The sequence below is a fragment of the Melampsora larici-populina genome (assembly GCF_000204055.1).
Source record: "Melampsora larici-populina 98AG31 unplaced genomic scaffold MELLAscaffold_95, whole genome shotgun sequence".
NCBI lineage: Eukaryota > Fungi > Basidiomycota > Pucciniomycetes > Pucciniales > Melampsoraceae > Melampsora > Melampsora laricis-populina.
The window spans coordinates 61,872-79,208 of record NW_006768859.1 but is presented as its reverse complement, the minus strand read 5'-3'; the positions used below and the strand labels follow the sequence as shown (position 1 = coordinate 79,208).

Sequence of the window (17,337 nt, the reverse complement as noted above, 5' to 3'; positions counted from 1 at the left end):
CTCATAGTCATACCAGTGGTAAGATCAATTCTCTGGCATCCATCTTGTAACAAAACTGCCACACACACACACACAATTGTGTATCGATCGACTCTTTACCATCATGTGTTGGATCAATCTTTCTGCCCAGAGTTGTGTCTTCAAATGGCAGGTGGCAGACCTAAAGACTTGAACCTGCACTAGAATTTAGAAAAAACAATTTTATTAAACCGAAAGATGGATTGAAGACGGATTTTTGTATCTATTGGACGTAGTTAGTCAAAGGTGCAAATTCAGTTCCAAAGAAGATGGATATAATGATTCGTAGAGATTGTTTTATAGATCCAGTTCACCAAATGAAATATGTACTCAAGTTGTGGTGGTAATCTTCATGAACTCTCAGTTCGTTTTTCTCAAGATAGTCAATTTTCACTTCTTTGAACTTGTAGGTAGCCCTCGGTCTGAGTAACCATGTTAAGAAGAACTGAAAGCTCGACTTGAAATTCCTCAACCTATACCTATCAACATGAAGGAAGTTTAGCTTGTTCTTAAAGTCATCGTCTAAAGTTGAACTTGAAGTACATCCATCCTAGTTCACAACAAGTTTTTAGCGTTTTAGATTTTTTTCTCTTCTCATCATACTAGCTCACATCATCGCTGAAGATGATGAAGAGAGATCCTGAACAAGTTGAATTTCGCAGGCTGATGGCAAGTAGCAAGCTTCGGGAATCGCTCAAGCACATGGTCGAAAGACCAAAACCTTAAGCTTAACGGGCTTAGTTAAGCTTACCAAAACCTATAGATTCCCGCAGCTCAATCTCTTTTCACAACCCTCATCTTTCACCGCCCCATTTCCAAAACAAATAGTATCCATCAAAGAAAACGAAAAAAAACCAAGGATTGTTTCAAGGAATTGCAGTCCAATCGATCATGTTTCAAAATCAATTGTTCATCGTTTCTAACTTCAATTATGTGAAATTTTCGAATGAGTTGTTACAACGACAAGGAAAATCGAACTTGAAACTGAGCTTGAGTATCAGTTTGAGATCTTCTTTTACTTGTTCATCCTTTGAAGTCAAGATGATGATAATTTTTAGCGGTACAGAACTTCAGTCATGATCAAGTTTGAGAGATTCAATAAGTCACTTTAGATTCACTAAAGAGTCAGACTTCCCATCTATTTCTTTTAAGATAGTTTGTCTTGCATTCGAAGTTGATTGGTCTTGCTTCTTGTTCTGATCGAGATGTCAATTTGTGTGTTGTTAATTTCATGGCTTTCGTTGATTCTCCTTCATCATCATCATACTAACGGTAAGTTTTGGTTGAGAATATCTCTTCAATGCTGAATCAAGACTGATATTATTCAACTTCTTTAAGCTCACTCAACTCGATCTCAACCCATTCGAAAAGTTCATCAACTTCATTCAACCAATCTTCAAATCTTACCACGTCTCTCATCTAATCCATCATCATCATCATCATCATCAAATCATTTAAAGAAAAGAAATCAACTCTCACCTTCACCTTCTGATCTTCGTCACAATGATACAATCCTTTTATCTTTTTCAATACCTATCAGTACCACTTCTTTTTCAAAAAACTCATCTTCTCTAACTCAATTCACATTAGTCTTACATCCAACTACAGATTTAATTCATCCAGAGGCCAAGATTAATTATCATTCATTGGATTCAAATACCGGTGAAAGTACTTTGACTACCCTTCCACTTTTACCAGAGCATGTATTAGCTTACACAGGTTGGGTGATTGATGAATCAAGTGTTGAGAGTTGGTGGGAAGAAGAACATGCATCTATCACAACACCACCAACTTGGGCTTCATCTTTTGATGATCAAAGGGTCTTAGGATGGGCTAGGATCTTGGTTCATGATACTACTCAAATCAAATCTCATGATCATCTTGATCAATTCACTTGTGAAGGTTCTTTTACTATCAATCGTCAACTCTGGCATATCAAACCTTTAGAGACCTTTAACCGAATCAAACATCCAGAAGACCCAATCCCAATCCCTCCAGCTTCTCATCTTCGTGGTGGTCTAGTGGCTTGGCGTGAAGGAGATTATGATACTGAATCTTATATCACCGCTTTAAATGGTTCATTTGTCGAGACTGAGTCTAGCGTTTTTCCTCATCCAACCCCTCAACAAACACTGATGTGTGGACATGACAAGTTAGCATTCAACATCAATCCTGATCGTCAACTTTATCAATCATCAACAATTCAACAAAACCATTCTAGTGCATTTTTACCATCCCTCCTACGTCGAACTCTCTACCCACATCCTTCAACTGATGGAAATTTCATCACATCTCCTCAACCATCATCATCATCATCATCATCATCTGAACGATCGAAAAAAATTTACAAGCGAAGCTCACTAGACAAAGATATCTCAGGTTCATCTACTTTACCTTCATCAAACTTTGTTAATTCGATTGGTTCAACCGAAGGATGTCCATCACAATCAAAAGTAGTTTTTATGGGTATTGCAGCAGATTGTAATTATGTTTCAAAATATTTAACTCAACAAGATGCCAGAACATCAATTCTAAACAATCTAAATTCAGTTTCAGGTCTGTTTGCCAAAAGTTTTAATATTTCCTTAGGTATCATTGAAATGAACGTTCAAGCTCCTCAATGTCCCGAAAAACCAAATCAAGATACACCTTGGAACATGGCTTGTAGTTCAATCGATCTCAATCAACGTTTAAGTATCTTTAGTCAATGGCGTGGAATCAAAGGAGGAAGTGATGGAGCAGGACTTTGGCATTTGATGACAGATTGTCCAAGTGGAGATGAAGTAGGAGTAGCATGGTTTGGTCAAGTATGTGTTAATGGAGCAGTTTATGGTACAGAAGGAGAAGTGACGAGTGGAACGGGTGTGACGGCTTCTACTTCCAACGAATGGTCAGTCATGGCTCACGAGATTGGTCATTCCTTTGGTGCTATTCACGATTGTGTTGGAGGATGTACATCAACAGACACTTGTTGTCCAATGTCAACTACATACTGTGATAGTAATGCAGAATATATCATGTCACCTCGATCATCAACTCCAAGTTCCGAATTCTCACCTTGCACGATCGGTAATATCTGTACAGCCTTAAAAACTCCTGGGCTTGATTTATCCTGTTTAATCTCACCTGGTCAACGTCAAGTCATCTCTTTAAAACAATGTGGAAATGGAATTGTCGAACCCGGTGAAGATTGTGATCCAGGTGAAGGAAGAAGTAGTGACTGTTGTGATGTGAATACCTGCGAATTTGTCAAAGGAGCCGTATGTGACCCATTAAACTCAGAAAGATGTTGTACGGCTCAATGTCAATTCGAACCATCTAATGTGATCTGTCGGGAAGCTAGAGATCTGGAATGTGATCAATCTGCAAAATGTACAGGTACAAGTGCGGTATGTCCTGAGAATGTGGCAGCAGCGAATGGTAAGACGTGTGGAACTCTTGAAGCTGGTCTTAGTTGTGCTTCTGGATTATGTACAAGTCGTGATAAACAATGTGAGGTAGGAGGCGCTCATCTAGGATTGAAGACTGCGTGCGGTCCAACAGCGACTGGAACATGCCAACTTGCATGCGTGGATCCTAGCGGACAAGCGGACTGTATCTTGTTGGAGAATAAATTCTTGGATGGAACAAGTTGTGGAAATGGAGGACAATGCGTACAAGGCATTTGTAAAGGAGGACATCGATCAGGCAATGCTGCTGATAAATCTTGGTTTCTGTAACTTTCAATTGTGTGGAGTTAATCTATGAAGAAATCCAATGGGTTCTTTAAATTTTACCTCCTTTTTTTCAAACGGACCTTTGTGAATTATTTGTTGGCACGAAGAGCTTGTGCAAAATATTCTTTGACTAGATTTGTTTGTTTTTCTTGAAATTATTGACTTGGCATATACTGTACACGAGATAGCCTATAAAGTCCGTCTTAACTAAAGTGAGAAGTACAAACCGGTAAGTAGATTTAAAAGCATTGAAAGAAAACTAATAATGATAATATGATATATTTATCTTATTACAGCAAGGTTGTCAGGATCACTTAACACTTCAAATAGAACAATAGAAAATAACGACGAGATGGAAAAGTGAAGACCAATCCTACAAAGATCAACTATATACCCTTATTTTTGTTCAGAAAGATATTGATTGATCTGAAGATGATTTCCTTTTCTGAGCACGTAGAGCGATCGATCGAATCCAATGAATTAAACCAAGATCAAGTGCGATGTCCAGAGAAGTGTTACGGATAATATATAAATGCATGATTAAGTATCGAATGGAAAAGTAATGAATCCTGCAAAGGCTCCGTCTGATGAAAAAAGATATGGTCCGTGTATGTTTATATCTTCCAGGCATGAGCAATCAAGTGATTATAAAAATTTGGTTAAAAGTATTGATAAGTTGAGTAAGTTTAAGCCCTGCCGTTCCAACTAAATTCGACAAAGAGATAAAAAAAGGGTCAGCAAATCAGCCAAGAGAGATGCAAGTCTATGAAGGCAACTCACGCAGTAGGATCGACCCATCCACCTTGATTATGATTATGAGGTGCGACCGGAGGTGGACCAGGAGGAGGTAGATACATCGGATGTAACGTAGGCTGTAAGTTGTGTGGATGTGATGGTGGTGGTGGCTGCACGCCTTCTTCAGGTTTAGGAAGGATTGGAACATTGGATGGAGTGAATGTTCTTCTGGCTCCGCCTCGCCTGAACATATTCACTAGACACCTCCCGATTGCCAATAAGATCATTAAGCCTAGAATTCCAGCCGCAATGACCACTGGAATTCCAATCGATAAATTCGACATAAACCAAGACTTGGCAGTATCTAATACACTTCCACTCTGACACTTTCCTTGTAAACACCTACCTCCATACCCACACGTGGTCCCATCTACAAAGTTATTACTCAGAATAACACAATCAGCTCGACCAGTTGGATCAACACAAGCAACTTGACAAGTTGAAGTGGCCGATGCAGGGCAAGCGTTCTTCAACCGAAGTGAGGTACCATGAACTTGACATTGTTGATCTCGACTCGTACACATTCCAGATGCACAGGTAAGACCGGCACTAGAATCCCCACAACTTTTCCCGTTCTCGACAAATCCATCAGTAGGACAACTTGCATCACGACCCGTACATTTTTCTACTTGATCACATTGAGGATCAATCGATGGCCGACACACCAAATCCGACGAAGCAAATTGACAGGTGGATGTGCAGCAAGGTGAGTTGATAGGATCGCAGACTGATCCACTCGAGAATTTACATGTCTTCGCATCACAACATGGACTTGAACCTTGACCCGGGTCACAATCCTCACCCGGTTCGACGATTCCATTACCACACTGTTGGAGAGAAATAACACTTCTTTGTCCAGGTTTCACCAAGCAAGTCGTATTGAGCGAATCTCGAAGGGTAGTGCAGACATTACCGATGGAACAAGGTGAAAATGCAGTACTCTTCTTGGTCGCGACTGGCGACATGATGTAATTAGAGTTTGTATCACAAGATGATGATGACATTGGACAACAGCTGCTAGTCAGACTACATCCACCTGTACAATCGTGAATCGCACCAAAGTTGTGAGCCATTTCATGAGCCATGACCGTCCATTCATTTGCGGAAGAGGCGGTGACACCTGTCCCACTGGTGACTTGACCTGATGATCCAGCAGTAGCATCGACTTGACATAACTGTCCTAACCAAGCAACCCCGACTTCACTACCCGTTGAACAATTTGTCATCAGATGCCATAGTCCAGCTCCATCGCTACCGCCCTTGTTACCACGCCATTGACTAAAGGCACTCAAGCGTTGATTGAGGTCTAATCCCTGAGGACCAGATTCAGGACAACCAATGTTCCAAGGGAGTTTTGGATCGGGTGATTTGGGACAGACTGATGATTGAACATTCAATTCGACTACACCGATTGAGACATTAAAAGTCTTCAGATATAATGCCGATGCAGAATTCACATTGTTGAGGATCGCGGTTCGAGCTGCGTCTTGAGTTCCATATCGAGATACATAGGTACAATCAGCTGCGACTCCAATGAAGGCCACCCTTGCTTCGATAGGACATCCAGTGGTAGTTCCAATGGAGTTGATAAAATTAGACATTGAGGTGTTTCCGAGGCCCGAGATGTCACTAGAGAGTATTTGCCGTTTAAGAAGGTTATTGACGCGCGAGGGATGAGCAAACTGAGATCTAGAGTTGGTCATTGGACGAGAGATAGGTAAGCCAAAAAGAGATTCTATGAGGGTTGTCATTGATGGTGTAGATAATGATGAGGGACCATAAGGACCGAATTGAAACTGGCTAGATATGTATGCGTCTGATGCTGAAGGTGTTTGATAAACCTGATGTTCAGGATCGACATTGAAAGCTAAATTGTCATGTCCACAGCTCGCAGGATTTTGAGAGGAGATAGCATTGATATGAGAATCAGTTGAGGTGTTGTCCGACTGGATAGCGTCATCATCTTCAGACCAAGCTACAAGGCCACCACGAGCATGCGAAGCCATCGGGATTGGCATGATATCTTTTGAATGTCTCATTTGATTGAAAGTCTCCAACGGTTTAACATGCCACAGTTGACCCTTGACGGTGAAAGAACCTTCCCAAACTAATTGATCAAGATGATCATGAGATTTCATTTGAGTTGTATCATGCACCAAGATCCTAGCCCATCCCAACACCCTTGGATCGTCAAAAGATGAAGCCCAAGCTGGTGGTCTTACAATTGATGCATGTTCTTCGGCCCACCAAGTCTCAAGGCTAGACTCATCAATGACCCAACCGGTGTAAGCCAAAACATGCTCTGGTAGGAGTGGAAGGGTGGTAAGAGTAGTTTGACCGGTATCTGAATCGAATGAGTGATAATTGATTTTAGCATCAGGATGAATCAAGTCTGGAGTTGGATGTAATGATAATGAGAACTGAGTTGATGAAGGGTTTCTTTGAGATGGAGGGATTGAGAATCGTAAGAGAATTGAATCATTGTGACGAAGGTGAGAAGGTGAAGGAGGATAAAGGTTTCGTTTGTTGAGAGTAGTTGATGAAGTAGATTGAGATGATAGACGAGGTAAGATTTGTAAACTAGCCGAGTTGAGTTGATAAACTGATTGAATTGGTTCAGATCTAGTAGAATGAGCTGTGAGTGAATGAATCGAAGAGGTTGATGAGTGATATGTAGTCAATTGAAGAGTATAAGAAGAATGAAGCTAACCTTTGATTTGAAGCTGAAATGAAAGTAAGATGATAAGATATGTTGAGAATGATTTGAAAGTGGATAGTGATGATGATGATGATGATGATGAAGAAGAGATGGATTGTAACATGATTTGATGAAATGAAAAATGAAAAAAAGTAAGAATGAATTGGTACAAAGTATTTTAAAGGGAATTTAAGTTTGACTTTGGATTTGTACTCAAACTCGGTTTCGGTTTTTTGATTTTGATTTGATTTGATTTGGATTCTAATTGAATTTACTTGGCATTCCTTGACCACGCTGTGAAGGATGGATTGATCACTACTGAACTTCGGTCGGTGACAGTGACTTGCTTCACAGCCATCTACATACTACAAATCAATCCCTCAATCAACTTCATTTCATCATACTCTTGGCTAACTTTATCAGACTTTCAAATCAAAAACCATCTTGAAAATATACAAATCCACCCCAGTTTGCCATCTCTTTCTACAAGACCAATCAGTTTGGTCTAAATCCTCATAATAAACTCTACTCTCACTCCATCAAAAAGTTAATGACAAAGTCATGGAACAAGCTTCATCTTTCTTTTTCACCTCACAATAAAAATATTCTACTAATTCATCTCTATAAAATTCCTTAAGAGAAGTACTGAAAAAAAAAGATTACAATTGAGATGATACATCAGAATCTTTTAAGGTCAGAGTTGAATAGAGAAACAAAAAAAAATCAGAGAAAGATGAAGAGAAAACAAGAAAAAACAAAACATCCTAAGAAAAAAAAGGCCACCAAGAGTGGAGGATGATGATAATAAAGACTATAAAGATCACATTGAAAGACGAACAAGAAAAAGTGAAACAAAAAAAAAGACGAGAAAAAAAAACCAAAGATCACAATCATTTCAAGAAAACCAAAAAAAAAGACAATCAAAGCCAAGATGGATCAATCGGTCCATAGTCATCCTCTTCATCTTCAAACACCGTCACTGGTTTGATAGCCCTTTTAATTCGATCTCGAAAAGCCTTGACGAGATAAAATCGACGTTGACGAAAGGGTTGATCGAGGTAATCATCTGGATGAACGTTTCGAAGTTGAATATGGGCAGATTCAGCCAGATCACTGATGTATCCCACATATCGTTCAGTAGGTGGTGACGTTCGTTTGATGAAGATCGGGCCTCGTGGTGTGAAGGGACGAAGGAGAGCAGAATGCTCGGGTAGATGACCACACGATGGGATTGGATGATCGTGTTGGATTGATGAATCGGATGGGCCAGAAAGCAGTGAGGCACGGAATGTGTTGGTGGTGCGGACTGCTTTCAATGACCGAGACAACCGAGCGAGTGTCTGAAAAAGGAACAAACATCTCAAAATCAAGCGAAATCCATTCAGAAAAACAAAAGAGCCTTACCTGAAGTTGGGTGATGGTGATTAAGCGGTAATAAGAAGCCTTTGCCTGCTGTTGGACGGACGCAAAGCAGGCATAAGGGAAGAGATTGTCGGTGGGAGAGAAAAACCGGAAATGAGTGAGGACGAGGTAGATTGCCGGTTGAAGGATTGAGAAGATGGTTTTGGAAATCGGGTCGGATGATGAGAGTAACCCAGATAACCAAAGCGGCTAGAAAAATCAAACCAAATCCCATTTAGAACATCATTCATATCTGTATTGTAAAGCAAAAGAAAGAGACTCACATTTAGGGGAAAGTTGAGTTGGCTGGATGAGGAGGTGAGAAGTTGTCGAAGAGCATTTTCAAATCCAGGAATGTTTGGAGCTTGTCCCTTTGAATTGAAGTATGCCGAGATGTGGTGATAGGCGCTTTGAGCGTCAGAGATGAGGATTGGCTTTAACTTTGTTGGTGAGATGACAGCAACAGTGATGTTAATAAAGATTTGAGAAGCCAAAGATAGGAGATGGATCAAGAAACATGATCGAGATGGAGATGAAGTAGAAGTGGTGGAAAAGAAGATAGACATGATAGGTTTTCTAAAAGGAAAAAAAGGGACAAGTTTGAATGATTAAAGACTACTTTAATATATTCAGGAAACAATGCAAGAGAATTCAAGAAATATCCTCGTAAAATCGTCTCGAGAAATCAAGTGATAGTCTTTGATTGGAAGTTGTTAAAGTTTTTTAGATGGCGGTGATGAGAGCTGTGTAAGCTGGGAAACCTGGGAATAATTTTAATTGGTGAAAGGAAGAATACGAGAATTGAAGGTGAATGAGCTTTTTTTTATAGTCAAAACCATTTGGCATAAGACCATTTCGAAAAGATCAAGAATGAGATTGTAATACTGACTGGTTGAGGGCTGTTCGTAGTAGATTCATCCTCGATCACAATTCGCAGGACGTGAGGAGATGGTAGGCTATTGACAAGTTACACCAGCAGGAGATTGAAAATTAAAGATGTGATAGATTATGTGATCGTAAGAAAGGGCTGTCTTTGTATGCGTGTGTTCCTGTTCCTGTTCCTGGATTTGTGTAAATAATTTTTAAATCCAATTGTACAAATACACACCTTTGTTAATGGTGGTTTTGTTGAAACGAAAGAAAGCAAGAAAGAAAGATGGAGAAATTCAATGGACTTGAGTCTGACGCGATTCACCTGATCACGGACTTTGCAATCTTGGAATCACGGTTTTACAAATCAACATGCACTTTTCAGAATCTCAATCTTTGGCACTGGTGAACTTCAACTGCGCAGATACGGCCGAATTGTGGGGAGTATAACTTACCTTATGCTCATAGTTTATGTCATATGTGCCACTTATGTATGCTAAGTAACCCTCCCTTTCTCATGGATATCATCATTTTCCTCGTAAGCTCTCGAGAGTCATCAAGCTCTCAATGGAATAAACACAACAAGAATCAGTTTGGCCAATGATATCATATCATACTTCATGCCCTTTCTGGCTTCGAACATGATGAACCCTAAGATCGGAGAACCGAGCAACTCGGCAAACTCCACTCTTCCTCCTCAACTCAGACGCGCGTGATCACTTGAGGGCAAAGCAGAAGCATCGTGAGGGATTTCAAAGCCCGCGATCGGCTCCAGTTATATGCGTCTAATTTAGTCATCTGGAATTTATCAAGTAGATACGGGAATAAGAGAGTTTGTTTCTACTTGATCATATGATGAAAGTATAGAATCAAAATTCCGCCTTGAAACTTGAAACCTATCCTGAAGTTCATGTCTTGGCAAAATTGGATAAGACATGATAAGTACATGATTATTGTTTCAAGTTTCAATAAGCAAACCAAGCATTCAAGTCACGGATGCTTGCTATACCTTAGGTAATGTTGAAACTGAATATGACTGAACTCAAGACTCGACCGGTATAAGCTTTTGTATATGATTTATGAGGTGAAATCAATTGATGTACTTGTCACTGGTATCATCATCATGTGGAGAGGGCAATCTTCCACAGCTTTAGAATGTTGAATATCTTGAACATCGACACACGAGACAAAATTTCAATGGTAGTTTCTAGAATTGGGAGAATGTGCGTGGATGTGTTGATTCTGACTTTCAAGCCTTGACTCTCAATTACAAGCTTAGTTCTCAGGCAGGGAGCTGTGATCTACAAACACGGACAGGATTGACTATGATGTTGGTCTTCTCCAACATTTTTCAAAACATATTATGTTATGAAAACAGCCAACACATATCCTTCTCCCCATAGATGAAAAGGGGTGTTGACTTTATACCTCCATAGCACTTCAAATGATAAGAAAAACAACTTTAGAGAGGCAAGCAGTCCAGCATTTTTCATCAAGGCACAAAGTTGGCATAAATCTTGGTCTGGACGTCTCTTTGCAGGGTTTGTTTTACGGTTTCAACCAAAATAAATAAATTCATATTGATATTTAACTTGACCCTATCACCACTGGCAAAAAAAATCCTACAGGAATTTTGAGCCAGGACCTTGATAGTTAAGTTTGTTGATTGTTATGGAGTAGAAGTCAATACTAGATCCACCACAATATTTCTGTCTTTGTAAATTTGATTCACTGTAGATTTGACTTGGATGTTTGAGATAGAAGCCAAAACATAGTTCTTATCATTATTGCTTGGAGATTGCCAAGTTTAAATTGATTCCAAGCAAACTATAATATCTATAAAAAAGTGGCTCAAGGGGTTTGCATATACTGATAAAGATATAATCAATCTTTTTGGCCTGTTCTAGAACCTGAGGGAGTGTGGGAAAAATTCAACTGGGACCTGTTTATCATTGACCAATGGGATATCTTGATCTTCAGCCATGATGTGAGTCATGAACCCACCCAACTTCTATCCTATTGTTTTTTTGGTATGTTGGTGGCTCATTTTTGATAAATACAAAGGAAATTACAATGAGAAGAACAAGATCAATACCCAGAACACTAAGGGCATCTTTAGCGCACTTGGTTTGTCTTATGAAATGTATTGTATATAGTGATTAGTGAGTCATTTCAGTATTTTAGAGTTGGCTCCATTTACAATGTCCAAGTTTGCAGCTTTGGTTACAATACATACAAGACATTGGATAAAACATCAAAATGCAATGCATGCCATTGTGTGTGGACAGTCTGGTAACAAAGGTGTGCCTTTGGACACCACATTTTGTGCTTGAAACATAAGTGACAGTGTAAGTTCAGCCGACATAAAAGGTGGGCCATTTTGCTTATAAAAACACTCAAATGATGCTGCTTGGGCCTTTTCATTAGGATTTATCTTTTTGAAAGGTATGAAACCAGGAAATTCATGCCTTGAGAATGAATCACCACTGACTCAAAGATAACCTTGAGGGATGTCAAGACTGGCATTTGTCAAATCTTGTTGCTTCCCTACCATATTGTAAACTGTTATGAGCTACTCAGTATAAGGATTACATACATATGTTTATACTGTAACTCACCTATAGTACTTTGGTGAGAGGAGTCTATACTAGACTCCTCACGTAGCAATCTATATCTTATCATAGAACACCCTTGGTCTTGTCTCTTGCATCTTCACACGCCCAGAGTCCTATCATATTGCTACGTCTTACAATCCAAGATCCAAGAGAACATCAAGAAGAAGAAGAAGAAGAAAAGAAGAGAACAAAAAGAAGTTGAAAAGAAAAAAGAAGGAAAGGAAAAGAAATAATATCGAAAAGAAGAAATTCAAAAGAACGAAAAAGAAGTTAACTCAAAGTACAGCCGTTGTGAGAAATATTGGTTTTTTTTTTTTTTTTTTTTTTTCTCCCAGATTTTACTCAGTTTCTTCCTTTCCGTTTTTTCCGACTTTTGGACTGAGGAGTGGGTGAGGATCTCGTTTTCCTCATGCACATCCTTCTTTTTTTCTTTTGTTTCTTACTGCTCTTCACTCGTCCGAGCAGCTTTTCTAGTCGCTCATCCCTCGTTCGAGACGAACGACGTGACCACCCAACGCGCTGCGATGAACTTGCCGGCCGGATGTGATGCCAGCGGCCTCTGCGATTACACCACTTTTGGTTGGATGCCTTTCATGACGAGGTATTCAACCAAAAAATCTTTTCATACATCCTCTCCTCCATTTCTATCATACCAGTTTTTGGACATCATTTCAGCTTGGTAATTTCCTCCTTCGGCGTTGTCATTTCTCTATCTTCTCCTAAAGCCTATCATCTCACCCAACCCGTTTCTATTCGTTTAGTGTTGTTCATCGAGCAACCTCTGTCAACTTGCTCTTGGAAATCCTATTTCGAAACAAATATCATATCAGTAAGCTTCTCTTCCATTTTTCAGTTTGATCGCGGCTGACCCCGATTCTTTCCGCTAGAGATGCCATACGATCCTATTCAAAGTTTGATCCACGAGGACGAGAATCCCGATGAGGGTAAGTAACACCTCTCTGCAGATTTCCCGTATTCACAATGCTGATATCGTTATCTTGCAGTGTTTGATCCGGCCTATTTGATCACGGACGGTGATGACGCTCCAGCCCGTCATCCGACTCTGGAGCGCCTTTGGCGCCAAGGTACCGAAAGCCGTCAATTGATGGAAGATAGTCAGTCTTTCGTCATCGCGGTGAGTTTCAAGATTCACACGAACAATACCGTGGAGGTCACCCCTGGAATGGCCAAGTCACCTTCTCCTTCGAAATTAACCGCCGGGAAGAAGAAACCTCCCCCTCCTCCCCAATACGCCATTATCGACTCATCCGACTTCAAAGACGGCCAAATCTTGGACTTCAAAGTGTTCCTGTATGGAAAATCTTTGAATGACCTGAAGGCCTTGGTTGGCGACGTGTGCGACCGTTACTTCACCGGTATCAAGAAGGTGGTTCTTGATAGCGAGTTGACCCCGTTGCTGACCTGGAATGCTAGCGTGGGTTCCAAGAGAACCAAGTTGATCGATTTCAAAAGTTTTCAAGATTTCGTGAACAACCTTGGAAAGAGTCGTAGCTCCAAAGGCACCGTCCACATCGTGCTGGAGAAACCTCAGGTTAAGGCCAAAAAGAATGCCCAGGTGAGTTCCTGTCTTCATGTACCTCCTCTATGAGTTTTATCGAATTAATGTTGTTCAATGTGTTATTTATGCTGAACTCTGTTGCTCTTATGTTGTAGGCTAGCGGGGCGGTGGCGTTTATCCAAGGAAACGCTGGGCCAACTCCCCTTGAGGCGGAATTGGCTGCTTCCCAGGACCAAGTCGCGGCGGCACAAGAGGAGACTTTGGTACTTACTTTCGTTTTCAATATGGTTTTATTTACAATTGATACCTTTCTAATGGCTTCGATTCCTATTTCGCAAGTAGGCGGTCAAAGCTGCCAAGGACCTCGAGCTTGAGGCGGCGAGCATATACCAGGACCATCTCGAGCGCGCCCTTGGAGGGGATGGCGCCGTCTTGACCGCGCCATGGGACCCGAACTTCTATTATCGTTTCACTCATCGATGTGCTTTCATCTGGGCGCAAGCAGTGGTACGTCCAATGTTTAATTTCTTTATTTGCTGCCCATACTGACTACGGTTAAGTAATACAGCGCGATGGGTACACGACCCGCGGAATTGCTCCAAACACGGTCGAGTACAAGCGCGAAATGTTCAAGAACGCGCTTGTTCATCACGATATGAACGTGGACGACCGTGTCAGAAGAAGATACCCCGTTGCGTCACCCAGCTCTAAACCATCGGGCTCGAAGGCAAGAAGTCATCACAATTTCTTTTCGAATGCCCCTTCCGTCGAAGTCAAAGTGAAGGTCGAACCTGAAAGCCCACCCGGGGCGAAGCACGCAAGGACTTCCTCTACCAGCGGGTTCAATTCCCAAAAGAAAGTCAAGAAGGAACCTTGTAAGTGTTTCCATTCTTGACATATGGCATGCGTTTTCAAGAACTAATCTTTTTGATGATCTTTCGTTTGCTTTTAACTTCAGCTGAGTTCGGGCTTAATGCGGGAAAATCTATTTCCCTCCTCACTGACGAGGATATCCCCAAGTCTGACCCTTACGTTCCCGACTCCGACGTCGAGTTCGTGGTCACCCATGCGACACTATTGGACGACTTCCTTTTTGAGTGCGACGTTGCCCGCAACGATCTCGCAACCCGGGCCATCCTGCGCAAGGCCCAAGTGACTTCTTGGACCGATCTCGTGCCTAGCATGCAGATGACCGCTAACGTGTTGACTGGGCATGGCATGCCCTTCAACTTGGCTCTTCGCCTGATTAATGCGGCAGCCGAAGCGGATGCTCAAAATTGTCCTTCAACTTCCGCGAATCGATACTTGGGCACCCTGCCCTTCACTGAACCTTTAAACCTCTCAATTAAAATGTGTCCTATCGAAACACGGTTGTATTTTCGAATGTGAAAATCAATTACTATATTTAAAAAAGTTCAAGTTTCCGTTTGAACTTCAAGATTGTATTTTCATTATTCAATCTTTCATTAAAAAGTTTACCTCGTGACTGTTTGCAAATCTTTCCTAGATGGTATTAGTTTTTGTAAAGCTGTCATGTGCTCCGATTGAAAAACATATCTGCTTGCTGTTGCTGTTTCGTCTGCGTTCTCGCCCCAAATGCGCCATTTCCCGCACAACGAAGGGCCATGAGTTGAACATTTGCCTAAGTTCCCGTGCGACCACGTGCTCATGTGCTGTAAGGGTCTCATCTCAATCGAGATAGTATTGAGATAATGTCAGAGGGGCCTTTATCAAGATGACATTCGAGTATCATGCCTTTTGGTGTCTTACTCGTTTATTTTGGTTCTTTTCATTCACTCATTGAAAAGAATTCAAAGCGAAATCAGACTCTTGTGACTCAAAGGCAATTTTTTTTGACTTGGAACAATTGTTAAGTTCAATTGCTACTACCGAGTTTGAGATAGGACAGGACATGAACAAATAAAAATGGTACAAATTCTGAGATACACGACGGGGCTACATATAGCCACTCCCTTTGAAAAGCTTATCACACAATTGATCCGTGAAGACTTCCATCATAGTCACCCATACCATAGCTCTTTCTCCTTGGGCGTCAACAGCCCCTTGAAGCCCCTGGGTCCTTCTGAGACTCGCTTTAACAGGTGAAAAACCTTTCTCAATAGGATTGAGGTCAGGGCTATAGGCCGGTAGATAAATAAGTCTAACACCGCGAGCTTCACATAGATCAGCGACTGAGCCCCCGTGATGAATGGGGGCGTTATCTAAAACTAGCACCGAATTACGAGCCGGCCATGGATTCATGGCCGGCAACTGTAATAACAATCGAAAGATGTTAGCGCTTAAACAAAATATTATTGAGTTCCTGGAAGACTAACCAAGTCGTTTTCCAGGAACTCTTCGAAATGAATGCGTGAGTATCCACCTCTCTTGATGGTGATGGCCAATAAGCCATCAAGAGAAATCGCAGGTAGGGCTGACCAACGGCCCGATTGGGTGGGCCTCGTGAGGCGGGGGGTTCGCTCTCCAATAGGAGCCCGTGCGTACTCGCGATACGTGCGCCTTTTCGCTATCGCAGTCTCATCTAGGAGCCCAAGGTGTCCAATCAATGAGGTGAAAGAGTTGTGAAATAGTGCAAAGGAAGGTACTCACCGGCAAACACAAGACAACGCGGGTCAATTTCGAGCATCCTGGCCATGTAAGCCCCTCGGGCAGCCAAGCTCTGGTTCGGATGAACAGTACGCGCTTTCTTTCGAGTCCAACACAATCGGTCTCGCAGCTCGGTTGAAAGGGTTTTGATGGACACATTTTTATTGAATTGTTGCAAGATCTTTGATTGGAGTTCGTCTAGGTATAAGGTCGGGTCGAGGCGAAGGCTATCCAGGACAAATAGGCGCTCGGGGCCTCCTAAGACCAAAGGAGCGCCACGAGCCATGTGGTCCAAGGGGTTCGTAACCACCGCCCGAGTCTCCTGGTAGAGATTGACCCAGCGACGTACAGAGGTCAGGGCTAAGTCCATGCCTAAAGTTCTGGAAATGTCCTGAAACCGAACTCCGGTGAGGGCTAAGCGAACAACTGCAAGCTTTATTTCGGGGCTGTGATGAGCGATTCGAAGCTGTAAAGCATCCATGAGCCATGGAAGATAGGAAAAAGGGAAAGAATAGAGAGAAAACACACCGGTGGCATTTCGGTGAGGTGGGGGAATGGAGGTATTTCGGTGAAATGGGGAAATGGAGGTAGGATAGTGGAGGAGAGAGAAAAAGGGCCATGCGACCAAATGAGGCCAGGAATCACAGAAGAGCTGCCCCACTGATACATCCCGTGATCGGAACTTACCAGAACATCTGCGTGATGTTCCGTATGAAACTGTCAAATGAATGGACAGATTCATTGACAGTTTCCCACTTGAAAAATAGGGAAAACTCTTTTTTTCGAAAAGTCAAAAACCGAATAAAATCTGGAAGTAAAGAGAAAAAAAAAAAAACCAATATTTCTCACAACGGCTGTATTATAATTAGTTAAGAAAAAGAACATCAAGCAATTCAGATCTGAAAACCTTATCTCAAACCTTATTGATTCAACCTAAAACGACGGCTAAACGTTAAAATCTCATCTCAATACAATTTTCAACCCTGTCTATCCCCGCCAAACGCATCCACGACGCCGGAATTTAGTTTACCCGAAAGTCCACCTTCAGGACAAGACGAGAAGTTCGAAGACGCTGAGGACAAAAATATGTCTGATATA

General features: G+C 41.5%; 4 protein-coding genes across 4 annotated transcripts; 2 read left to right on the top strand and 2 right to left on the bottom strand.

Annotated features, from left to right (window-relative positions):
- Positions 1–830: 830 nt before the first annotated feature.
- On the top strand, positions 831–3,737 carry MELLADRAFT_118597 (Disintegrin-like metalloprotease; the record flags this gene model as incomplete). Its single annotated transcript, XM_007418546.1, has 2 exons — positions 831–1,290; positions 1,357–3,737. The coding sequence occupies 2 exons, from the start codon at positions 1,224–1,226 to the stop codon at positions 3,735–3,737; spliced, it is 2,448 nt and encodes an 815-aa protein (XP_007418608.1).
- A 109-nt stretch (positions 3,738–3,846) lies between these two features.
- On the bottom strand, positions 3,847–7,356 carry MELLADRAFT_118596 (disintegrin-like metalloprotease; the record flags this gene model as incomplete). Its single annotated transcript, XM_007418541.1, has 3 exons — positions 3,847–4,439; positions 4,515–7,164; positions 7,240–7,356. 3 exons carry the CDS (start codon positions 7,349–7,351, stop codon positions 4,421–4,423), a joined length of 2,781 nt encoding a protein of 926 aa, XP_007418603.1.
- A 475-nt stretch (positions 7,357–7,831) lies between these two features.
- MELLADRAFT_73651 (uncharacterized protein) lies at positions 7,832–9,758 on the bottom strand (the record flags this gene model as incomplete). The annotated part of the gene is made up of 4 exons (XM_007418527.1): positions 7,832–8,567; positions 8,632–8,838; positions 8,913–9,389; positions 9,518–9,758. 3 exons carry the CDS (start codon positions 9,192–9,194, stop codon positions 8,148–8,150), a joined length of 909 nt encoding a protein of 302 aa, XP_007418589.1.
- Positions 9,759–13,002: 3,244 nt separating this feature from the next.
- Positions 13,003–15,021, top strand: MELLADRAFT_69535 (uncharacterized protein; the record flags this gene model as incomplete). Its single annotated transcript, XM_007418524.1, has 6 exons — positions 13,003–13,057; positions 13,118–13,248; positions 13,498–13,689; positions 13,788–13,895; positions 14,201–14,507; positions 14,591–15,021. 6 exons carry the CDS (start codon positions 13,003–13,005, stop codon positions 15,019–15,021), a joined length of 1,224 nt encoding a protein of 407 aa, XP_007418586.1.
- Between the last annotated feature and the right edge of the window lie 2,316 nt (positions 15,022–17,337).